We start from the raw sequence: 26,771 nt of genomic DNA, 5'->3' as shown, positions 1-26,771 counted from the left end.
ACTATCTTTGGGACGAGTGGGGAGATATGTCCAATCACGCGTTGTATGAGAATAAAAAAACCCTGACTGTAATGTGATAGAACAGTGTCCTACATTGATCTACAATGTTTCGCATTGCACAGGTCAACTCGTCTAGAGGTCACGAATCAAACGTAGAGAAGCCCCTAGTTTGTCGAGCGCACAGGCACTTGATCAGCCATGCCCTTCCCCCAATTTCAGTACAACTAGCTGAAAATACCACGTTTTCGCTGACGCGCAAGTGCGGCATTCCCTTTTGCATCCACTCTCACCATCAAATTTCAATACCTGAGTACCAGATGCTCCTCAGAGCATCTACTATTCATGCCTTCAAAAATGTCCCATGATCACCGCCTCCCCAGCGGGCAAATATTGGGATACAATGTCCGCGGGTTGTTCTTCAACACGTGTTTGAGATATAGTTAAGAACATTCTCGAAATTTCTGAAAAAAGTAGTTGAAGATACTACTGGATCACCTGGTCCTACTGCGGGCTACAACCAGGCCATGCAGATATTAAAGGATATGTTTTTTTCTGTTCGACAAGCTTATTAGCTTGTGGTCTATTTCATGTGTTCCTCGGGTAGACGTATGTGTGGATTTTGCAAAGCAACCTTCAAGACATCAAAGTTTTTCTTGGTATTGAAGCAATCCAGACGATGTCTAAATGCACGTAGACTGGCCATCTTAATCCCACCGAAATATCGACAAACGTTTGTTTCGAGTGTCTGGATGTGCTATTTCATCAATTTGTACTTTTAAGTGGCATTTGATGCTATCCATAGTCAAGATGCTTAGTTTGTAGTGATGAAGACCAAATCCATTGCCTCACACTGATAGCTGTGGTTAGGCCAAACCACTTCACGAAAGCCTGAAGGATTGGCACAAACTGTCTGAAAGTTTAGAACCATGTGGATTCACGTACTTCCTTTCCGTGCTTCAGAGTGGCATTCTTGCATCAAACTTTACCGAAATTAATCTGTGTCTTGGGACCAAACAGATGTACATCAATCATTTAGCAACCCGCCCATCCATGGAGACAGTGTGTTTGCGAGGCTTCCCGAGTAAAGGTTGTCAGGACTATACAGGCATACTACACTGCTTATAAGGTTGTTGAAAACTCATTGACACCTCATGACCAGTCGTGCCCTTCTTGGGACTCGTCAGGTAAGCACAGTTCCCGAATTTCCGTCAACCTTAAGTTCTACTTGAACCCTCATTGCAAGAAACTAGTGAGATACACTCATTTGCAAACCAATTTGGTTTTGACCGAAGTTGTCCGGAAACGGCAGAATATGCTAACGAAAACTAGATTGAACGACCCCTCAGGGAGATGACCTTTTGAGGTGTCGTTACACAAGGAGCAAGTTAAGACGTGACCGCTCGATATACCTTTCCTGACTGAAGGATGGGTGTCAGAACGTCATGTCTAAATGCAAGTTGTTCGGCCCTTCGTGGTCAAATGTTATAGCGCCCGGAAATGTCTCCCATCTGAATCGCTCTAGAGACATCTAAGTTGCACACTGATGATGATTTCTAGTAAGAACGAAACAGATGTACAGTGCTTTCAGTTCATCATCTCAGAATGACTTTACTTTGAGGATGGAATCTTAGTTCAAAGATATTCAACGGAGCAAGAAGAATCTGCAGCGCAGAACCAAGAAACCTCGGTGTTAAAATAGCCTGCGACGGAAACCTTATCGATCTAGAGTATTCAGCCCACGTCGTTCTCGTCTTCGAAGTGGAGTAGAAGGCCGGTTTTACGTGTTCTTATGTAAGCGAAGCCATGAGGCCTTGTTCGATAGAATTCTCCAAACAGTTGTGTTTACAGAAGGCTTGGAATCAAAAACTATCTAGCTTTCATATAAATTTACCCAACGGTTGGCTGTCCTCCTCGTCCCACATTGTTGGTAGTGCTGTAATATGAATTACTTGTCTCTCGACTTAGGGGAGCAGGATAAATTTTAACACCTCACGATGTCTTCTTCCCGTAAAATGGGAACGGCTAAAAAGGACGGAGCACCTGTTGTCGAGGAGAAAACATTGTGGGGTCTGATTCCGGAAGGGTAGATTATCGAATTCTGCAGCCAGAGGCAGTAAGGCCCTAACTGTTTCGGTACATTGTTTTCGAAAAGCGTGGCGTTTCGTTGAAAGCTAGGTTAGAGGAAAGTAAACTGATATCGAGCGTTTCTCATAAACGAAAACGCATGCAATTTACATTTGTAGTCGAAGTGAAATTTCCTGTTTTCACTGACCAATCTTGCGCTGATTTTGATACCGAAGGAATCAACTATTTTCCAAAAAGACCGAGTTCTCTTCGTATTCAACTTAATTTTGTAGGGTTTTCAGTCTAGTTTCACTTCAGAAGCGTAAAGTGAACAAATAGCCATCATTTCGACTACACTATTTCAGGCAATTATTAATGTCAGGATGTTGAGGAATATAGGCGGCTCGGGTGCGCTGATTGGTTGGTGGTCTATTCGACGAGTTGAGAAGTTGAATTGCAAACGTTTCTTCATCAGTCAATGGGACATCTTTAGTTTCACCAACCATGTGGAACGAAAACAGACGTTAAGACAAGAAGGAAACGGCCGAATCACAACTGAAGAACAGAACTGTCGAACCGGAGGCGCCCGACGGACCAACCAGATACAAGGAATGCAACTCAGATTTGAGTCTGACCAGCCGAATTACTCGAAAATCAATTCGCGACCACTCACTTTGCAATAATTAAACACTGTTAGGTTAATGTATAAGCACGGGTAGAAGAGAGAGAAATTACTCACTCCACATTGAACATCAAATCAACGTTTGCAATCCAACTACCAAGCTCAGCAAACAAACCAACAACTAATTCGGTTTAGATGAAAGACTCACCTGGAACCCAGCTAAATACCTCGATTATGATGTTTAGGTTCAACGGGATGTGCTGCTTCGGACCGCCTCATTTTCCACTTGGTACCACTTTTGAGTTATCGTATTACATTGTGTAGACGTAAAACACTACTCATAAGGTTGCTGAAATCTCTTCAACAGCCTGAGAACGGTTTTGTTCTTCTTGAGGCTCAATACATAGGTCTGGTGTTCGTCTTATGTTTTATGTAACCCGGTGAAATCAATTTGGTGCAAACGACCCAGCTCAGTCACTCTTTCAGAATTTGCTGTTGATGGACTTCATGAAATAGTTTGGCAACCTCATAAGTAGTATATTTTGTCAACTGAAAAATGCCACGGTTCATTTGAAGACAAACAAGCTTGGTTCATCATATACATCAATGCAGTTTGCGGATGAAAGTGCGCCGCCAGTTCATTTAATTTTACGGTGAGACACCAGGTGGATAACTAAGCACTCTGTCGTCAAGCTAGCGTTGGGAAGTAAACTGGGATACTTTGATGCGTTCATCTTTTAAGTGTATCCTCTCACAAACGTTTTATTATTCCGTTTCTAGCCGATAATGAACACAACCATGAACAGTGCCAATCACTCCCGTAGGGATGAACACTGGGAAGCTTGCATGAACATCCCCAGATGGTACTGCTTTCTTGGGTCATCCATCGGATCTTTTCTATTGGGCATTGCGGTGATCATTTCCTATCGACTGTTGAACCAATTATTTGGAAAGGTTTCCGCATGCTGCGCAAGGACGAACCGGACGCCAAAGGGTGCTGCACCGAATGACCGTTCGTTTGAACTCGCGGATTGCAATCGTCTGCTAAAAGACGTAAAATCCAGTTCTGTTTGTTCCAGTTATGTCAATGTATCGAATGAGGCAATGGATCAAAAGCAACACGCTTCCATGGAGGCCAGTAACCTATCTGTCTCACCGTCAGCACCAAACTTTTGCGAGCGCGTGTTAAATGCCGTACGTGCCTGTAGACAAGGAGTTCATATCTGTGCGGTCCGCCTCGTGAGCTATCAGTGGTTACCTGGACGTATTTTCATCGCATTATCCATGATCCTCAGTCTATGTTCGTTTGGAATCTATGTCTCCGAGGCGACAAGATGGCCGGCTGATGTTGAAAAGTGTGGCCACAAAGGTCGTCGAATGCGGAATCTTGATTTTCTCATGAATGTGTTCTTTTTACTTCATTTTCTTGCCCGTCTTATCGCTGCTCCTGATGCTCTGATATTTTGGGTTGATTGGTTCTCAATTCTTGACTACCTGACTGTTCCACCCACGTTGCTGGGGTTCTGGATGAAGCGTACTTGGCTTGGTTTTCGTTTTGTCCGGGCATTCCGGCTCCTCAACTTGTCCGAGGTTCTACACAATTTCAATGTGATCAAAACCGCCGCCAGCCTTCGACTCTGTCACTTTTGTACACTATTTCTTTCAATCTGGCTTTCGGGGGCTGGTATGTTCCTTCTGTTGGAGAATACGGGTGAACTGTTCACAAAGAACATTTATCATGTTGTCAATCCGATCGACTACCCGAGTGCGTTGTATTTTACCATTGTCACCATGTCCACCGTGGGTTACGGAGATATTACACCACAAACAGTACTAGGTCGAGTATTTGTGAGCCTCTTCATTCTAATCGCCTTGGCAACATTTGCAAGTGCTATTCCGGTGATTGTGGACAGCTTTTTCAGCGTGCGGAAATATTCCGGATCGTACGTGAAGCAACAAGGCAAGTCACACATTGTGGTGTGTGGTGACATTACAACGGATTCAGTTAGGACCTTTCTGTCCGACTTTCTCCACGAGGATCGTCAACGTTCCGATGTCGAAGTCGTTTTCATCAATCCGTGTATGCCCGATTTGCAGCTTCAAAGCATCTTGAGGTTACATTTCTCAAGAGTGAAATACTTTCAGGTAATAACCCCGTGTTTTTCAACTAGGAGGTAACTTTACCGGTCATGTGCATTTTCGATATTGTTGAATTATAAAAACGTTCAAGATGCAGAACTGAAGTGATCGCCGTCCATTCCAGCCATCTGTCAGCATCCATAAGTTCCAAAGATTTCCACGGGCCAAACAATCGTTGTGTGCTTGTCTCAGGTCCCCTATAATTGCATTGAAGTATCTCAACACTACCATCGGGAATCTATTCCAAGTATAGAAATTCAGTGACAAAGTTCTAGAGGTGACCTTACCTTTGTCCTGGGGTCGAGGTTTCTCAATGTTCAAGGCGCAATATTACTGACTAACTCGTCCGTGGTTCGAACCCAACCTCAGCATCCCCAATGTCTCTGTCTAGGCTTGAGTAAGCTGACATTACTTCGACCCTCGTGCTTCCTCCGGGTGACATGGCAGCTAGAAACCAGAAGGGTGTTAAGGCTAAACGATCCAATTCATTCCGCCTTGATGAGTAGAATGAAATTATTTTTAGCGCCAATTACATGGCCCATCGAAGGGCAAAACTCACAAGGATATCCACCAAAAAGAGCAGTAGATAATATGTTGCGGGAATGGCTATAGAAGATGTTATTTCTTTCCATCAGAATTTCCATACACTTTTAGTGAGTGTTTGGACCGCATTTTCACTGGAACCGTTCCAGGTCTGCTTAGCTACAAATGAATTTTGGGGTCTTGGACATTTTTGTACCTTCAGTAGGCCACTAAATCCCTAGAAGGCTGTCGAGAATGCAGTTTGGCCAGTTCAGTGCCTTCACGTAGTGATTCGAGTCAGCTATCGGTTAGCTGAGATGTAGAAATCCTTCTTCACACACTTGAGTCCGCTCGGCGTTTTATTGCCATAATGTATACTTTAGAATATCATTAACCGTTGCAGTAGTTGTGTACTTTCTCTGCTCATCAAAATGAAAAGTACATCCCAGAACACCTACCCTGAATGTAATTGATGTACGCCATGGTAACGTGGTGTTTGGAATACATTTGTACATCTGATAAGAAACCGAGGGAATTCATCTGATCACGGCATTGAAACAAAGCCCTAATTAACTCCAGGTGGCATTAGATTCGGTCCCTCTCAGCTCAACAACTTCCATCCCTAGTTCTGACCACCTACGCTCTCCATGTTTCAGCTATTGTTTTAGGCCTGGTGCTTGACCCCGGACGTAACGAGACTGTTGGCGTCACTTTTGCTTCTTCACCTTTTGGTGGCTCCTGAGACACTGACTCGAGAGCATCAAACAGGATTCCGGCCCGGTAGGGGTTGCGTTGACCTAATCTTCACACTGCGTCAGGTGCTAGAACAACCCCATACGTATAATCGACCCGAAATTCTAATGTTCCTGGAATTTGAAGGCGCCTTCGACTGGGTCGGTCGGTCTGTTCTTCTTGACACGCTTGTCCACCGAGGAATGCTTCGGAATTTTGTGAACATAATAAGCTCTTTATATTCTCGGATTTTCGGACGTGTGAGAGTATACGGAGAGCTCTCTAAAAGCTTCCGTACACAAAGCGGTGTCCCTCAGGAGTGCCCATTCTCTTCATTTCTCTTCAACTTTATGATCGATGAAGTGATGAGACAAATGCTGGAAGGTCTTCAAAAACCCCGGTGGTCAAATAGCTTGTCGATCTCGAATATGCATAAGACATCGTTCTCATCTTTGAAGAGGAGGAAAAGGCGCAAGTGATCTTGCATGAACTGATGAAAGTCACCCCGTCCTTTGGTATGCACTTTGCACCCACAAAGTGTAAGGTCAGGCTCGTGGACGTGCAGACACTGAACACGCCACTTAGAATCCAGAGAGATTAACTGGAATTTGTGGAGCGTTTTACGTATCTTTGAAGTCAATGCACGAATCTACAAGGCCCGGATCGCGTTTGCTAATTTGAGAAACCTATGGCATCAAAGTGGTATATCTTTGAATCTCAAGGGACGTGTGTATCAGGCTGCAGTACGGGCTGTTTTGTTGTATGGCTGTGAGACTTGGCCTATTCGAGCAGCGGAACTGAAACGTCTTCAGGTGTTCGACAATCGTTGCCTCAGAACCATAGATCGAGTGGGTTGGTGTCAGCGAATCCGTAACGAGGCAGTTAGAAAGCGCGTTTTCGGTTGTGCAACGCGTACTTCCATTGAAGAATGTATCAGAAGCTGCATTGGTTGAGACGTGTGTTGCGTATGCCGAACCATCGTTTGCCGAAGAGAGTGCTGTTTTCCATGCCCAGTTTAGAGTGGCGTAAGCAGAGGGGTGGCTAACCCTTGACCCGGCGTATGGCTATGAAGGATTTTACGAAACATTTGGGTGCTGTAGATGCTACTCGACTTCCAGAATGGAGACCACGTGATCCCCGCTGCACCTGGTTGGACACACTGCAAGATAGGGCTGCCAACCGATGTCAGTGGCGTTCCTGTTGTCAGTTTCTATCCAGACTGCCTGAGTGAATGTCTGGAGGTGTAGGCACCTCGGAATGATTGTGTTCAGCTAGCACTAAGTCCCTCCCCCATCCACCTTTATTCTTTTCTTTACAATAAGGCTTTCAAATAAGTCATGGTTGTAGGGCAATGAAGCATTGGTGTTGAACTCTGATGTACTGTCCATGATGGTGATGGTGTGTTCTCACCTAAAACTTTAGTCATCTTTATGTTCAGGACCAATGGACAGTTTGTGTGCACTGAGACATTGAAACACGGATTGCTTTCACTGACCCGATATCACGAATGGACTGGAAGATGAAGGGCAAGTAAGCACGGGAATTTGAAAGTCGCAGTTAGTCAACAGCTTGTTCGGGTAACGTCTGATGGCCAGCATGCAGTCCTGAGGACCTCATGAATTGGCTTACCGAGTATGTAATTCAAAATTGATTCCGTGCCTGCTTTGATATAGGAAGGATAAAGTGTCAGTCAAAATGACTTAAAAACACACATTCGAAGTCGTGACCGAATAGTTTGTAGGGAGAAGAAATGACTGAAACGCACAATTGATTGATGCGGTCGAGCAAGTTTTTTGTCTTTCTATTCGGCCATTTTTGTGTTTTCACGCACGTTCCTTCAGTAATATTTATATACATATCCATAGTATTCATACAAATGTATGTTGTATGTCTCCTGATGTTATCGTTCGCCAAGAAAACTTTTGTCACTGATAAGGTAATCAGTAATCAGGAAAAAACACAGTTAAAACAGATGTGAAAATCATGAAGCGAGCAAATGACTGTCTGGTCACAAGAAAAGCTGCGCTTTTGAGCGACCAAATCAACAACTGATAGCCTATATCCCCTTACCAAACACCCCTAGGGGTTACGTTGGCGTAATCGCCTCAGGCTGTGGTGTGTTTGAGAAGTAAAACGAACCCGTCGTCTTAATTATGGAGTGATAATCCCCATATGTTTATTGTGTATAATTAGCATTTTCAGTCCGTGTTTGCATCTCATCTGATTGGCCTTGATTGGTGGGTTTGGTTATCTGTGATTCGCTAAAAATTGGTGCATTGCTGCTAATCTGAACGATGAGTAGCTATCTGGGACCGTTCCTCGGAAGTTCACACAATGCTCTGTCATTTGATGACAGAATGAGCATGAATGAGAGTTCTTGGTAATGTATGTGTGATATCGGTCGACTCTACCTCACCCACTCGGACACAAGACCTCGGAAGTTCACACAATGCTCTGTCATTTGATGACAGAATGAGCATGAATGAGAGTTCTTGGTAATGTATGTGTGATATCGGTCGACTCTACCTCACCCACTCCGGACACAAGAATGGTTTTCTTCAGGCAAGCCAAACCGGTGTCATTCCACATGACGAACCCACACTAGTTACGCAGAAAAAACAACCTGGCTGGTATTTTTGGATTTTCCGTCGAAGAACCCTTTGTCGATGTGAGTTTCAGTCATCACAACAGCAATAATCTGCTTCCTTTTGGCATCAAGGTTGAAAAGTACTTCCCCTACACTAGCAATCAGCTAACCGGAGAACCGGGATCTCAAAAAAGGGTTGTGAATGGCAAATTACGAAGTTTGAATAGACGAAAAACTGACCGGTGGGCCAGAAGGTCAACTGGTTGGGTGATGGAGTATCAAACGCACAAATTTCACACCACTGATACGTATCGGCATGCATGTTCACGTACACAAAAAAATGCGCTTATATGAATAGCATAAATGATTTCCTCGCGCATATTATATTCCACGTGAACAGATTGTGCTCCTTCACTGAGACATCAGTAATTTCTGGATTTAGTTCAGATGTCAATTCTTATTTAGCTTTCGTTTGTCTGATTCAGTGATAGCTCATAGATTTGTCCAACCGTTACGTTTGTCTTGTCAGTTTTGTGAACAAGTGCCTCCATTACTTACTGGCTTGTTTCCTGAGGTTAGCAACCGATTTCAAAGTGTTTCGGCACCGTAAAAATAAATCCCACTAACCTGTTGGGAAGTTCCTTCATCTTGTGCCTGCATTTACATGGCCATTTTCAGTAGTTTTACTCCTTTCCTTTGATTGCCTCTTCTCACAACTGAGTTGCGTTTTGGTTTGGAAAACACTCGAGTTGCCTGGCCGAAAGTCATGTATCTTTATTTGTCCTCTTGAACTGCTTAATGTATTCTGATGTTGCGATTAGTGTTTCCGCTCCGCCATTTGGTCCACTTGCTGTACCTGTTGTGATGTATCGATCTACACGCTAGTCAGCCCTCCTAAAGCCAATCATATGAAACGTACTATTTAGTTAATTTTTTCTTTGCTGAACTTTCAGTAATAATGAGAGGATGATCTGCTACCAAACTGTAGTCCCCATTTGCACAAAATTCATAGTTCATCTTTACTAAATAATACCAGAGGGCAAAACAGACTGGGCGTTGTTGGTAGAACAAAGTACGAAATGGTACAGTGATCTAAGCTAGGAACTTGATCTGGACCTCTGTAATCACGTGTCACTTATTCGTATCTGATTGAATGTCGGAGAAGAACGTACTGTTCGGACCTAAGGACGGAGAGAGCCTTGAACAGCCTATCCATCAATCAAATTTGTATAAACGGTTGTCAGTACACTGCAGGGCGAAAAAATTGCATAAGTCGTACAAAAAGTTTGACATCCAAATAAATCAACAGATCAAATGCAGCCAATCAAATGTTGAATTTATTTTACAGTTTGGCGGCTGTATATCATGTTTAATCCACTATTGTGGGTCGCGTATTTAACTCGTTCATCCATGGTGCACTACTCTGTTATCACAAGTTCATGTAATCCCTGTGTTCTAACATTCCAGTGATAAGACATGAGTCAGGAACGTAAGAGAATGACCGAAACTTACCGTTTTGGAAGAGAGAGAATAATGGAGCTGACCGGATGGTATCACGGAGGCAAAAGTGTTCAGGTGGCGAACAGTACCAATGCTCGTTTGCTACAGGGAACCAGTATTGTAATGTGCATCTTACAGGATAGTCGGTCGCAATCGAACGATGTGATGCGTCATGTGAACTTGATTCGAGTTGAACTTTTTGTAAAGTTCGGCGATGGAGCTATCAAACACATGAGGTCAGGATAAGTTAGAAGGTGGTTAGAACGAGAATCACAGCTACAGTCAGCTACTCTGGACGCGTTAGCTAATCGATGGATTTGTGGTTCACGGACTATAGCCTAGATCTGGTAACAAAAGTGTCACGTGTCTGTGACCTCTTGATTGGCCTCAAGAAGGACGAAAATGTTTGTACGACTGGGAGTTTCGATATCCTATCACACCCGTACCGTGAAAAATGTCATTCCGTACACGTTACATTCGAAATCCTGCCTATCAGACGGCACCTGTTTCGCTTCGTGGCCTGCTGCAGATTCCCGAACTGCTATCTACGAACAACGTTTCGAATCCATATACTGCAGGCAGCATATGGATTAGAAAGAGGCGAAATGGTCAGCGTCTGCCGGCTCTGTTTTTGATCCACTAACGCCTATTTGGATAACCCAAGCGGATCTTGATTTCCTAGCTGAGTGTTAGTCAACAACACTGTTGTTGTGGGTGTGGTGAAGAAGGCGGCTGAATTAGCGCCTATATGACCAATCATCGCTACCCAGACAAATTGGTTGCATGCTCAAGCAGGCTGAACAACATGAGCGTCGACTAGCGCCTTCACCACATACAGACCCGCCGTAAGTACTCTTTCTGCTTCAGCTCGGAGGCGCCTTTCAAAGCAAACGAGGAGTCGTTTGTACGAACATCTTTGAAGCCGTGGAGAAGAATGGATTGCGGCTCCCAACGTTGACCTTTCTGGCCTTCTTCATACACTGCTATCAATTTATTGTGAACGCGTAACCAGTGTAAGTGATAGAGCGGCTGTGTTGACCACTGCTCTTCTCCGTTACTTGACCAGTCTAAATGAGGAAGAATCGTGTATATTTGTAATGCACTACTCAAAATGTTGCTGAAAATTCGTCGACAGCCCACGACCGGTCTCGCCCTTCTTGGGGCTAATCAGGAAGGCGCAGTCCCTGAGTTTCCGTCAACCTTATGTTTTAATTGAAACCAAATTGCACGAAATTAACGAACTACACTCATTTGCAAACTAATTTGGTTTTTCGAGAGACTCACCTGGAACCCAGCTGGATTTCTCGTTTGTGATGTTTCCAGGCGACTGAATGTGCTGCACCAGGTCGCCTCATGTTTCAGACGTCACGATATTCCAGATATTCGCATTTGTAAGCTAAATGAGAATAAAGGCTGGCGGTCTGAATTTCGTCGCATGCACAAACTCTTGAGCGGTTAAAAAGCCTGTCACGAACTGCAGAAGCATTTGCCGGCCCACCGCAGGTTTCGCCTTTCATGGGATTCTGACGGCAGCGAAGCATCGGTTTTGAACACCAACGTTATGCTGTCGATGATGGCGATGGTGATTCTTGTGGTTCTAGGGAAAGTCTCATGATCATTGTTCGAGTTGAGGCCTGAGGCAGTCTGTGCGTGGCACATTTGTCTGCAGAATGTCACAGACGACAGATTCCTCGAAGGTTCTCATTAAAACGAATAGACTCACCTACGTATCTGTTAGGCCTTCAAACATACAAGCGATGTTTACTGTCACTGACGGTTTTCTGTGAAGTGTACTGTACACTTGAGTGGCTAAAGTAATGCACAGATACCGTCAGTAAATACACTAGTTTACGGCTTTTGTGGGGATACCTGACTGCAGATGTGTACCAAGGATACTACCAGTGTCACAAGTGGAGAATATTAGACCGAATCCATCTTGAGCTGTGTGAACAGTAATTGCGTCTTACTTGCAGCTGACCCTGATTAGTTTAGCAGATGCAGTCGAATCTGTTGTTCATTTGGTTGCTTCAGCATGGGACAGAAATCCAGGCCTGTATGCTTTATTCTATACCTGACGGTTTCTTTAAATGGGGGCCATTATTCTGAAGGTTCTACGGGAGGGTTTTGAAACCAGATACTTTTCTTGCCTCATGTTTTATTCTACCGTTTTTTTTGCAAAATGCGGCCAAATGATGGCGAAATCTCTTTCCCCCAAAACTTGACTTGGTCTCCTACACGTAGCATTTACTCTCACTCGTCCCTATTCCATACATCAGTGGCCTTTACATGGAAATCACCTGACTACAAAGTGATTAAGTGAAACTATCTCACTTCCAAAAGGTTACCGGATGGATTGGATGTACTGATGGGTTGGTGGTGTGAATTCCCTTTTCCCCAGTACCACTAGATGTGACGATATTTCGCTACCTCGTTTTGTGTGGAGGGAAATGTTGGTAGCTCAGGTAGTCTAGATGGTCGTTGGTTTGTTCGTTGAGCATGGCAATTCGATTGCAAACGTTTCATCACCAATCGAGGTGACTTATCACCGCGTTATTGGGGAGCATAGTGGTGCGTAGTGATGGGTTGGTCATCTTGTCAACGAACGACTCTCGTTTTAAATAAGCCGAATCAAAGCCCTTTTGACGAATTGTGAACTCCCAAGGTTACCTAAGTTTTACCCACTCTTGGGGCAACATATTCAGGTATTGCTCAATTCGGTGATCTCAACCCTTTCTTCCACATCAAAACTCTTTTCGTGCAAGCTCGGTTTTTGTTCGTGTTGCTGGACTAAACTTGTGCTCTATCCCTTCCAACCTATTACATCGGTTTATAATTTGTTTTCTGCCACTAGGCCCTTTCCAGAAATTATGAAGTCAGTCAACACGTGACCAGGTGATGTGGTTTCCCTGATTCAGGGAGAAGTGGCGCTGCGGCATGCCTTAGTAAGAGCCAACTTCGCTATTAATCAGGCAATCTTGTTCGAACAGCCAAGTGTTCAAACTGCTAGCCAGAAGGTTGCGGATTCCGGAGCCCTTTGAGTTTTATAAGATGTGCACTGCTGACGAGTCCCAGTACGGATGAAACTGACATACAGTGCTTTTCGGTTTCACAAACGAAAATCACCAAAGTCTCCCACAATACCATCGATTATGAGGAGGCCTAAGTTGAAAAATGCGCATAATGTGATTCAGAATATTAAATTACGGCCGACAAGGTATTTGTGTGACTCCTTTGAAGCCGCTTGTCATGACAGTCAATTCTTTTCCAGATTTCCTTGATATAAGCCAAAAGCAACTGGATAAGTTAGCTTATCAGCTGTCTGGACTTCAACCCTCTCCATAATGAATCGAGGGCTAGTACGACTGTACGTAGAAAACATTTGCGCTACCATGAACAACCGTGGTTTAAGTACGATTTGGTTAAAGAGTATTGACTAGTGTTAGACTCCGGTTCTAAGCTCGAGCCCCTCAGCGCTCATGTGCTCCACAAAACATACGACAACCTTGGCTGAATTATTTCACCCTACTTCTGTGAATTTTGCTGACGTGTATCATTTCTTTTGAGTGTTCCGTGAGCATATGTATTCACTTCTAGTTAGGCGTAGTCCTGATGGTGTTGATGAGTAAAGCTCTAGTTTAGTGCTACCCCATGTTGCTTGAACTAAGCAGAGTAACGTTAACAGGACAATGGGTTGTTGATCTATCCGTAAGCCAAACCAACAAGAGCGGAACGCAAGTTCGATGCTTCCGTTTTCCATGTGACCCAACCGAACTCATCGCGCCGGATTTGAGTGGTTGCTCAAACGAGGGTGACGGGGTATAAATCCTACTACTATCACTCCGCAAAAATATTAAAACAAAGCTGCCCTATAGACTTTGGGCACCCGTGATGCCTCGTGAACAGGAAGTTCTGGTAAGTATACTGTCTTATTTGAGCGGATGGTAGTTGCTTCGAATCTACCAGGAATTCCGTTCTAGATATGATTTGCGCTACAGACGTGCGCCAGTCAGTGATGAAGCGTTCGGAACTGAATTACCCAGTTTAGTAAATAAAAACTAACGAAATTACGCCTCACTGACAAGATTTGACCTTGAAAGCTGGACCCAAACCATTCGTTAAGTTTAGTGGATGGACGTCATCAAAAGCAGGTGAGTTGCAAACATCTGTCTGACGTTTCGCACGAAACTGATGTTTTCATGAAGAAACTACTCACAAGATTTCTGAAAACTCTTCGACACCAGGCGCAGTCCCCGAGTTTCCGTCAACCTCATGTTCTACCTGAACCCAAATTGGACTATTGTCGAGAAATACACTCATTTGTAAATCAATTTGGCTTTCAGGAGAGACTTAACTAAATCTTTAGTTTATGATATTCTACAACTCAATGTGCTGCACACAGGCCGCCTCATGTTTCAGCTGGCACGATATTTGAGGTATCACAGTATATTTTCATGAGGTAAACTTCTCACAACCTACTCATAAACGAGACATTCAGTTGAGTCTCTCGTGAAAACCAAATTGATTTGCAAATGAATGTATTTCTCGGAAACTGATGTTGTTCATCGGTTCCCTGCCTTTTCCATGCATTTTGGTTACTTGTCAAGGCTCAAACTACCAACAGGGGAGCTGGTCCCGGTGTCTTGTTCTAATTATTTTTTATTGAGTTTAATTTTTTTACATTTCAGTGCATTCGTATAAAGGTGATTAGTATTCCCTCGTCTACTAAACATTTATAATTTGAAATCGTAACAAAATTTAGGCTACGGCAATTTTGTCGTAAATCTGGAATTTTAATACTCAGTAGGGCTGAGATATGCGATTGCTCACGAGAGTCAGATTTGTCTATAAAATCGCAGTGTATATTTTTTAAAGGATTTCAACCAGTTTTATTAACACATCTGTTGGACCACACGCAGTTGTCCGAAATTGTCTCTATTCCTGTTCCGTAGGCGGTACCAACTATACATCCGAATACAAGAGAATAAATCCAAGCGATGATCACGCCAGATGTTGACGCTGAAGACCTTTTTCTGTCGGTCAAAAAAGCCCACTAAATTGGGCGGTATAGGATGTTTACAGATAGGACGATATCAGTTTGAACCTGCTTAGGAACCATAAAGTTCGATTAATCTAAAGCCTTCATCAATCGAACTGTTTTGAGTGTGTTATGTACTTCTTTGGTTTAGCCAAGTGTGACCAAGTGGATTTTATCCCGAACCACTGTTCTAAAACGAATTTCTGTGGGCCAGATAACCTCTTCCTTTCAGTGACCATATGTATGCTAATAGTTCAGAAATTGAAATGCCTTAGACACGACAATTACAAAGCTCTTCAGGTAGAACATAGGGTTGACGAAAACTCGGGGACTGCGCCTACCTGATGAGCTTCAAGAAGGGCGAAACCGATCGCGGGCTGTCGATGAATTTTCATCAACCTTATGAGTAGTGCATTACACAAGATCGATAACCATTTGGGTGAACGTACGAGTGGATGGTCTGACTAAATGGACAACCGGTCAACGAAATATCACTTTTCGGACAAATTCATCGGTTGAACGAATGGTCCTGGTGTCAGTACCAGATTCTGATTGACAGCCGAGTCGCCCGAGCGACTCTATCTGGGTCCAGCCATCTTTCATTTAAACGTGACATTTAATCCCCTTTTGGATTGAATTCGATATTTGCTCCCCCTGTGACTACAAGAGATTAGTGTAGATATTAACTTAGCAGACACTGATAGTAACTTATTCTGATGGCTTCCACAGGGTACAGTGATGGACCACAATGACCTGGAACGCGTTCGGATGAGTGAAGCTGACGCTTGTCTGATTCTGGCCTCTTCCACGACCACTGATAATCAAGAAAAGGACGCTGCTAACATCATGCGTGTGATTGCCGTGAAGAACTACGCCAGTCACGTGCGAGTGATTGTCCAACTGTTGCAGACAGAGAACAAGGTGAGTGTGCGAGCTGAATGAGGTGGAAATCCAGTTGTACGTTTTAACATCGAGTGCTTAAACAGAACATACTTTCGGAGGCAAATCTCAGTGTGTGCTAACTACTTACGTCGAAAAACAATCTTTTCTGAGCTCTGCGTGGATAGTGGACTGGCAGGAGGAAAGAATTATGGGGGCTGACAAAGTCTGATGATTTTGAAGTCGTGAAATGTCAGAACACCAAACAATTAATCTTTGTCACTATTCCAAAGGTCAAACCGACCATGGTTCTACGGGACCAAAGGTTTAGAATGCTAGAATAGGACATTATTTGGGTAATCGCTAGATTTCATCCATTTATGGCTTACCTGGGTGGCGTTTGCCACGGGCCGATCATGTGTACAATAGAGCACTGTGATTGGTTGAGAAGTTCGTGACCTTCACGCTTCAGCTGGTAGGGGGGTCAGATCCACCTCTATCTTCATTGTGGTCAGTCTGTGGTGGATTATTATTCCGTGGATGAATACAAACACGTGCTGATGGAGCGCCACTCGTTGTGATACATCGGTTCTAACACAGGGGCACGAACAAACAAACGTTTAATGGTCAGCTGACGTATACGTGCGGAGTAAGAGAAGGTCGAGCCAATTGATGTGGTAGCTAAATTTGTTTACCTGGGCAGTTGTATAAGTCCCGATGGACTGGCGAGAGATGAGATTGTTTGTCGAACCGGAAAGGCCAGGGCAACTTTTTCCAGCCCGATGTGACGTCAATTTGTCTGTCAAGGGCAGAGTTTACACTGCGTGGTGCGATCCATGCTGCTTTATGGATCATAGACATGGCATCTACGCTCAGAAGACATACGGAAGATGTCAGTTTTTGACCATCGGCGTCTCCGGAGCATTGATCAGGCCTAGTAGGAGCAGCGAATTAGCAATGTTGAGGTATGCCAGATGGTCTTAGGAAGAAGGAACTCTCCCACGATTGCTGAATTCTCACGCCCGATAGGTGCCGCTGGTTAGGACACATACTAATCATGCCGGGAGACCATCTGCCTCACAGCGCTCTTTTTACCCAGCCCTGTGCTGAGTGGAAGAGAAATGGACAGTGTATGACCTGGCAGTGAAATACGAAAGCACTAACAAGTAAACCTGGTTGGATCGGCAACTGTCGCCTCCCTGGATGGGGACCCCGGGACTCAAATCAGCAATAGTTAATGACATTGGCTGAAATAGCCCAGTCGCGCATGCATCGAAGCTATCGCCTTCACCGAGTAGCTACGCCGTTCCCGAACTAAGCAGGCGTGCCATCGCGTCCAAGCCTTGGCTGTTGTCCCACACTCTTCCGTTTTAAGGTGATCGAAACTGTAGCACCTGCAACCAATGGTGCACGGCTTATGGCTGTTAAACTGAATTGAATCATAATAAATAACTCGCTGACTGATTGTCTGCAAAGTAAGTCTGAGAAATTTCGGGAACGGGGAGATTTCACCAACCCGTCCTCCAGTCACACGCATTAACTCAAGAGACTGTCCAAAATGGCTACTTCGGTGAGGTAGTTTCAGCTAAGAGTGAGGTTGGCATTGAAATACTTTTCAACTAGGCAGAAAATGGCCAACTCCGTTGAGAAGCGGACCATTATGGGAATAATCTACGCTCTTCATTCATCATCAGTTGGATAATAGCGATATCTGCAGCCGCATTATACTCACTCTTCGTGATCTTTTTGTAACAGTTAGGGTAAAACTTCGCTGAAATGTCCGACCCATTTGAAATGAATCCTAGTTAGACTACTGTTAGTGCTCTAGTTGTGACGTAATTAAGTTGATTATCAGAAGGTAACAAGCACTAACAAATGTCTGTCTTACTAGAAGGTGACGAATACAATGGTTAGGTGCACTGATAAAAATAGATACAATGCGAAAAGTGGAATAAGCCAGAAAAAAGACTTACCGTTTGAGGACACTTGTTGAGAGTTCCTGAGTCAAGTTCCAGACGTGGGACGTGTCTTCTCTGCAGTGTAGCTGCTACATGTGTTCCGTAGTTGTCCGTGGAGACTTGTGGAGTTCTGTTGACTTCCTGTCCTGTGCGCGCGGATGTGTGTGTTGAACCTGGTTGTGTGCCTATTTATTGTTTGCAGTGTGAAGAGAGGGGTATCCCTTCGTGTTTGATGCTTGGACGAACATTAATACAACTTGACCTGATGTGTTGAATGAAGTTCATAATCCTGGCGCGTGACGCAAATGGTAGCAGAGAGAACAAAAATGGGTGAGAAGTTGTAGTGTACAAGTTGTCGGCTAAGGTTGCAAGTGGGACAGGCATTGTCAAGTGGTTTGAGTGTTTGCGACGCGTGATTTGATGAGTGACCTCTACACTACCACAAAATATATGTGACTCCAGGTTAACCCCAGTGAGAGGTCTGTTTGACCCAAAGGTGAGAGATATTGCAGGGCCCAGACTCGATATTTAGGCGATTATGGGAAAAATTAGGTTCCACTTTCTTGAACAACTGAACGCAAACAGACTTTTGAAGGAATAAACCGCCTAAATACCAATTGGGAGGTGAAAACGTTTGAAACAACTTCCCTTGGCAGCATGATCAAACTCAACCATTTTCTGCTAGTGGCTCAGTGGTCAGAGCGCGAATTTACTGATAGGAAGGTCCGTGGTTCGAACCCGACCTCTGCATCTTGACTTCCTCTGTCTAGGCTTGGGAAACCTGGCACTATCCCAACCCTCATGCTCCCTCCGGGTGGCATAGCAGCTAGGCTCCGAAAGGGAACTACAGATGAATGATTTATTTGATTATATTCTGCAAGTAGTCTGCTGTAGTTAACAAAAAAGGTTCTGATACTTACCTGTAATTCGGTGGTAACTGGGGGACCTAGAATCAGGCAACCTTGTACCTGAGGTACGCATCTAGGTGGGAATTCACCAATACCTGGCTTTTTGGGAAGAATAAAGCGATAAAACAAACAACAGATAAAAAGCTCCTTGTATTTAATTTTTCTTTCAAAAACCCAAACATGTTGTCAGTGAGCTGTTCGTTTTTTTGTATCCCGAAGTAGTTGGGCTGATGTCATATTTTGGTCCAACTTCGAAGGTGCAGTAACTAACAGTTGGGGGAGAAATGTGTTAAGTACAGGCTGGATTATCTCTAAACTGTGTCGCATTTGGTTCGTGCTCGTGTAGCCGGTGGACACCAGCTCGTGTGACGCACTGCTTGGTTCAAGGATATTGGCTCCATATCTTGTCCAGGTGAAAGCCAATCACTGCTGGCAGATGGTCATGACCGAGTGGTATAGTGTTAAGCCACCAACTGGAATGTTGCGGATATCAATCTCTCAGAGTGTCGTCAGGGGCTCAAGTCCGATTATTCCCACCGAGGATGAAATATCCTTATAATGTTTCACGACCTGTTAGCATAAGTTGAATTACTTAACCGGGTGAAACTCATACATGCATTTTCAAACTGCCCTCACCTCTATCTCTTCCCTTGAAAGGCACATTTATTCAATAGTCCATACTGGAACTGGGATGCGGGGGATGAAATCATTTGTTTCAGTGAGATGAAACTGGGATTCCTCGCTCAAAGCTGTGTTGCACCAGGATTCTCCACGCTAATCACCAACCTATTCTCAATGCGTTCCGAAAGCGAGCTGATGCACGTGGAACAGCAAACTGACTCGAATTTCAGACCGTACACCACCCTAGAAGAAGAAGCCGCAATCGATGATGGACAAGAACATGGGGAAGGAGTTGGGCTGGCTTTGGATGCAGGATATTTTGATCCAGGAGATATTCACGCGTCGGTCAGTCATCGAATGCTGAATCTAGAATCATCAAAGCAGCCCAAGGGGCACGCAAAAGCTTTTTTGAGAAGCATCTTCCAAGTGCGTTCACCAAAACCGGAAGTTCCACCTTCAAAAATCGTTTCCACCACCGGTGGTACGGCATTTCGCCAGAATCCACTCACGAAATTTCGCCGTTCAGTTCAACAGGATCCATACTGGCGTGTCAATTATTTCCGAGGTGCAAGTATGGAACTCTATTCAGCTCCTCTGTCCAGTTCTTTCGAAGGTCTGACATTTGCTGAAACTGCGGTTATTTGTCGGAAAAAACTGAACATACTGCTGGTTGCTGTGGTGGCCCAAGTTCCAGAGTCCCAAAGACCACAGGAGAAGACTAGATCGATTGGCCTGGATATACCGCTTGACTTTGAAGATGAGATGGAATTTGAGGAGTGTACCGAATACCTGGCTATTAATCCTTACGTAAAGAGTGATGTTCGAGTTGGACACAAAACTCTGGCATTTTTCATTTGCGACTCTCAAAAAACCGCCAGTCGAGCCAGTGTGTACTGTGCCGAATGTCACGGGAAACAAACATCGATAAGACCGTCACAAATACATGCTTGCAATTGTCAACCAGGCAAGATTCGTGGGCTCAATCGGTTGCGCAGTAAAAACATCAAACGCTGGATCACAAGTCGAAGGAAAACCAACCAGGCTTTGGAATCCCTCGGTGGGCTGGCTATGTCGGAACATCCACTGTTGCCGTCGTCCGGTGCAGACCGACGAGAGGGACAGTCTGAAACAATTGAGAACAACGGGTTTGAACCCGAAACTAGACGGCGAAGACAGTCAGATCCGACTGCTTCCCGATCGAATCAGTTTCACGAGAACATCCGACTAGATATTACTGGTAAGGATGCCGTATATGGGATGTGTTGTGACTCTTTTTCAAACTAGGTGACTTGGTGAAGTGCACCATATGGTTGACTATAGTTCACATTTCGCTTGGTTTTGGGGGGCAGATTCATCTCAACCGTGTCAAACTTCTGTACAAACTTCTCGCCAGAAAATTCACCACAACCGGATCCTTGTGGTAGATTTGCAGACAAATATCTCGTCCGTTTGCTGCTGAAGGTCGTGAGCAATAGGGCTGTAGTTCAAATCTTTCAAGGTTTACACAGAACTTGTGTAAGTCGTGACAATACGCGGTTGCAACACAGCTTGGCACGATCATTGTAAACCAGTTGGGTTTCTTATCAGAAATGCATCATCAGGAAAATGGAGATGCAATAATTTGGCTTCCATCAGTACCACAATGTACAAACTAGTTATAAACCATTTGTAAGGTTTTCAGTAGTCAGGGCAAGAAGAAAATTCTTTGTCTTGTTTTGTAGTCACAGGTATTCAACCAGGTACGCCTAGAGTTAGGATGGGGCATCAGGTTGTTAAGGCTAAGGCAGTCAAACCGGCTGCTTCACAAAGTTCCTGCGTGCCTTACCACTTTGCTTCAAGTAATGTATCACTGTTAAACAAACGGTTTTGATACTCTGGACAATCCTTTGGGATCCATCTGGTCGGAGAATTCGATTAGAGCATGGTTATGTATGGACGCATTTTGACCCACCACATTGTGGAGTCAGATGTGCTACCACGCGAAGGAGGTACCTTAGCGGGTATAGTCACAGGATCCGAGCAGCTTCCTTTTGGATGTCTTCGTAGTCCTAGGATAACCGACCTCCTGTCAGTTGTCCTCGGAGAAACGCCCCTGAATCTGTCCCACTGAGTGAGTCCCTGCCGTGTCTTCTTTCCATTTTACCAAGTGAGTCGATTTTATCGGTAGTGCAAGCTCAAAGCAAAGAAGTATTGAACCAAAACACAAAGAGATTTCAAACGCTTTGTATTAAAGATGCACTAATGTACCAGATGACCATATTACTCAGAGAATAGGTGTCAGCTGACCGACGCTTGAGAACAAGTGAGCAGGAAGCACTTGAAACTACATACCTACAATCAGGGAACAAACGAAATCAAAACGATCCACCGAAGGCCTGTGTGTACGGTCATGAATCTGTGGCAGTCATAAAACCCTAAAGAAAGGCGTCTGCTTGCCACTGGAAAGTAGGAACACGAATCGATTATGGTGCCTTACAGAATGAACATAGTAAACACTGATCAAGACATATCCTGACGGTGGGAGTAGCCTACCTCTATGCAATGTAACTAGTTAATCGGTATTTCTTCGTTGAACCGGTATTTGATCAATCACGATGACTTTGTATCGGAGCTGTGACTTGCTTATCCCAGAAGTATTCAATCTGACGTAACAGAAGAGAACCTATTTATGGAGAAAGCTTTCCTCTGGGTTGGAGGAGAAAGAGTCTGCAGTGTGCTCTTATCCATGGTGAGTTTTCTTGAACTGAAACCTATATGGTCACTTGAAAATTAGGGTGAACCACATGCGCCTAGGGCCCACGTTACTCTGATTTTGCGTTGGATGTCAACATCTTTTGTAACAGATCTACCTTGTTACAAGGTTACACTTTGATATCAAAATAGTTTCAGCTCGTTGACCTTCAAAGTAGGCAACGTCCACAAAAACATTTGTCCCAACTAATACGAAAGGAAGTGAAATTGGGACATTCGACAGCCCATGACCGGTTTAGTTTTTCTCGGGACTCATCAGGTACGCGCGGTCCCCGTGTTCCCGTCAACCTTATGATATACTTGAACCAAAATTCCACAAAATTCGACTAATGAACTCGTTTGTATGCCTATCTGGTTTTACGAGAGACTCATCTGAAACTAAACTGAATCTCCCGTTTGGGATATTCTTCTTCAACTGAATGTGCTGCCACGGGTCGCTCCGTGTCTCAGTTGGTAAGGCATTTGAGATATTGCAAGAGTACCATAGACGAGAAATTCAAATGGGTGAGTCTCCCGTCAAAACTAAATTAGTAGACGAACGAATGTGCCTGTAAAATTAGGACGTTTCTCAAATGTAACCTAACTATTCGTGGTCCGTTGGGCAGAGAGGTGTCGAACTGTGTATGGGGTCCAACAGCCAGCGCCTGAGGTAACTAAGTTAGTGGAGAGAGGTTCCGATTCTGTTTCCACGCCCTGTTTTTCTCCCAGGTTGCGGAGCGGATACTTGGGTTCCGATGCGCAGAACAAAGCAACAACCTTTCCAGGTTAGATGCACACTAAACTCATGGATTACGATTAAATCAAGTGTTTTGTGTCTAATCGATTTCATCACACTTGAACATGATTGATTACTGATCGTAGACGAATTGTACAAACAGATTTACCAAGACCTTGGTAGTGATCTAAACATTGCAACGAATCGGATCAGTAGATGAGATAAACGCGACTGCAACCGAAAAAAAATGACGAAACGCAACCTGAAAGTAAGTTTGTCCAACTTGGGTGCAAGACTTTCCTCCATATAGTTACCCCCTCACCACCAAATAGGGGGAATTTTGTCCCAGTCTCCTGAACTTTACCACTGGATTGTTCGGTGAGAGATCAATCTGAAAAAAGGGACCGGAAATGTTTGATAATATCAATTCTATTGTTCTATACCAGGAATCACCTGACTTCAGAGGTCAGGATATGCAAACACTGTTTACAGTGGACCGTAGAATCCACCGGTCTAATGAACAATCTAATGAACCATCCAAATTTCCAATACAAAAAGTAGCTTGCGTCCCCAGCTTGAACCAAAAATCACACTTTTAGATGGGTTATTTATGACGAATATGAATCAGCCTTTGTGATAATGTCGGAATTTCAACATTCCATTCCAGAAGTCAGATTGTGTGTTTTATCTGGAAACCTGACACGAGAGGGACGTCATTCTCTTGCTTGGTTGCCTTCGACAATGACGACTGATAAATGCACAGTCTGCTACCGTGGAAGTTCTTGAGTTGCTAGTTAATTTAAGAACGACCACCAGGCTATTTTAAATGATGACATGGTGAATGACAAATGAGAACAGACTGATTTCAAGATCACGAGAACAGTTTCACGGTAACCTTTTGCTATAATGAAATTTCATAAAACTTTGGTACCAGTCCATACCTCTGGCCCATTATGAGAGGATTACATATTGAACGAAACGAGGAAACGGTCATTCGGAAGCCACACAAAAACTAGGTAGTTGGTCGATCCCTGGAATGGAAACTTCCCAGAAACGGTTAGGTTCCGCGGATGGTCCATCTTGGTGAAGGTCACTGTATTCCTCGGAATATTTGTGTTTGATTCTCCTTTCACTCTATCCACCTTGCTCCAAATCAGTTGACCCGCTTTCTTGGGGAACCATATTTCTAGTGTTGGCTTTCCACATTCCTTTATGGGCGATCTATGTTGGCAGTAAGTCATTTGTCTCTAACGGTTTGCTGCCTTTACACCGTGGTCACCAGAGTGGACTTGCACGTCCATTGTTTCGTTCCCTGAATTAGGTGGATGTTTCATCGCCATCATCAGTGTACATCAGTGGTTGTACAACTGGTGATGACTTGCATGTGGCAATATATGTGCTTTTATCCCGTTAATTGGTGTTTTGATTGACAGATTTCCAAGCAGTCTGTGGGCCCGATCCGTCTTGTTTTCACCCCTTGGTCGTTGCTGGAGTGGGCTCTGACCTTGACCCCACTGGGTTCAACGCAGATGGTTAACCTGATTAGCGATAAAACGTTCGCAATCGACTTGCCGAGCTCACCGGAAAGAGCAACGACCAACTATCCTGCCCGAGTTACCAACATTCTCCTAAAACAAAAGATTGGACGGTATTCGGGATATGGTGAATGTCAATGGCATCGTCATGTACGGTCAAGAAGATCTTAAAAAACTGTAGAGTTGGTAAATAGATAGATAATACATACGGCTCATTCTGTTCACATTTTCCTCAGTAGTATCGCAAGACAGGAGTTAAATTTCTCGTGTTCGCAGAAAAGATCTCACCAACTGAGGTGTGACCAAGAAGACTTTGATTAATGCGGCATCTTCATATCCGTGTGTTACTCACTCAAATGCGCGTATGTCCTGCACGTGACCACCTCTTACCTCCAATAGAGAATATTCTTACAGTAAGAATAACTTTTTGTCATATTTCATCCCAAAACCCGGTTTTGTTTGCCAAGTGATCTTTGTCGTCTAACTTTTACCTTTTTTTCCAAGGTATGTATCACTGCAGCGATTCACGCGACTTTGAAGACAGTCTATTACAAAAATACCTAAGCACGGCTCCCTCCGGGTGGAAAAGCAAAAAACTAGTCAATCATATCCTTTTGTGCATTATGGCTGACAAGGATAAACCCTTGTTGGGTCTGCATTCGTTTGTGATGCCTTTAAGAGCAAGTCACTTTCACACTGACCAGCTGAAACCCATTGTGATTTTGAGTGAAGAGACCTATCTGAGGCGTGAATGGCCAAATATCGATCAGTTTCCTGATGTCTATTGCCTTCCTGGAAGTCCGCTGTCGCGCGCCGACCTTAGAGCAGCCCGCATCCGGTTTTGTTCTTCTTGTGTCGTTCTCGGATCAACTCTGCAGACGCGCACAGATGATCCGTACATGATGGACAAAGAGGTTGTCCTTTGCTCTCTCAATATTCGGGGCATGCGATTTCCTCCGCTTAATCCAAATAATCTCTCAATTGCCACTCCTTACCGGCGTTTCGGGACCGAGATTCCTCTACTGACTGAACTCACCGCAGATGCCAATATACACTACTTGGATCCTGATGATAAGTTGTCTGGAGAGACTCATGTACCTGCATCTTTGACAGCTCCGTTCGCTCAAGGTATCGCTTTTACAACCTCTGTGTTAGACGTCCTCGCAAGTACTGCTTACTTTGACCGGAATGCTATGACACTAATACGGCACCTCATCACGGGTGGAGTAACACCTGCCTTGGAACAATGGCTTGCAGAGGGTGGTGGGCTAGACGGTTACGGTAAAAGTGACTTGAGACCAGAAACAGAAGGCAAAAGTGACAGATCACCTTATCGATCGGTCATCCACTCTAAAAACCAATACTGTCTTTGGGAAAGTCGACAACGACCGCGTGTAGCTCAACTTTCTGTGATGGATCCAATTCTTCGTCCCGGATTTCCAAACACCCGTGCGTTGTCCACGTTTGGCAAGCTCTTCTGTTTTGCCATCAGAGAAAGGGGTATTCTGTGTCTAGGCATTTATCGTAACAATTATATTGATGAGAACGATTACAATTTGGACAGCGACTGTCGTTTAACTGTGGAAAATGTTGTTACAGAACGGCGGCCTGTGGTGCAGCCTTTGAAACCAGTCATTCCACAGTCTAAACCAGCGGGGACAGGTCGACGCCTAAGCACTTCGGCCCAACCGGTGGATGATATGCTTCGGAAGTTTTCGTTACACCTGCAACGCGAAAGCTCGATGCTTAAACCAACTGACTTGCGGTCGTTTTCTCAACCGTTAAATGGTCCTGTGAACGTGACCAATCGATATGTGATCACAAACCCGCCCAACTCATTTCGTCTGCATCGATCAGACCTTGTGTTTTGTCTCTGTCCATTTGAACCAACACCCCAAGGTTGTCCATCCCCTTCCTAGATGTTCAAAATTCAAATGCGTCATCAATCTCCAGTACTGCTATTTATGTCATGTTCAAAGTTAAATATGTACGTTTCCTGTAAAGAGGTGTTGTTCCAAGTGTCATCAAAGATCTATTAAAGCATTTATTGACAGTCAGCTATTGATTGTTTTTATTGACCATTCGTGTGCATAAAGTTAACCAAGTGAAGTAATGCTACATTTTCTCGTATTCCCACAAGTGTTTGACCGTTTGACTGGCCTTCTGTCAGTTTATTACTACATTACATGGATCGTCTTCCGAA

At 44.2% G+C, this 26,771-nt stretch overlaps 2 protein-coding genes across 2 annotated transcripts; one reads left to right on the top strand and one right to left on the bottom strand.

Annotated features, from left to right (window-relative positions):
• Window positions 1–3,467: 3,467 nt before the first annotated feature.
• On the top strand, window positions 3,468–26,771 carry T265_13931 (hypothetical protein; the record flags this gene model as incomplete). Its single annotated transcript, XM_009171199.1, has 4 exons — window positions 3,468–4,831; window positions 15,931–16,122; window positions 19,604–20,804; window positions 25,073–26,771. The coding sequence occupies 4 exons, from the start codon at window positions 3,473–3,475 to the stop codon at window positions 26,485–26,487; spliced, it is 4,167 nt and encodes a 1,388-aa protein (XP_009169463.1).
• On the bottom strand, window positions 7,514–11,521 carry T265_06024 (hypothetical protein; the record flags this gene model as incomplete). The annotated part of the gene is made up of 3 exons (XM_009171183.1): window positions 7,514–7,591; window positions 11,007–11,322; window positions 11,451–11,521. 3 exons carry the CDS (start codon window positions 11,519–11,521, stop codon window positions 7,514–7,516), a joined length of 465 nt encoding a protein of 154 aa, XP_009169447.1.

This window comes from Opisthorchis viverrini (assembly GCF_000715545.1).
Source record: "Opisthorchis viverrini unplaced genomic scaffold opera_v5_121, whole genome shotgun sequence".
Taxonomy (NCBI): domain Eukaryota; kingdom Metazoa; phylum Platyhelminthes; class Trematoda; order Opisthorchiida; family Opisthorchiidae; genus Opisthorchis; species Opisthorchis viverrini.
This window is presented reverse-complemented; position numbering and strand designations above follow the sequence as displayed.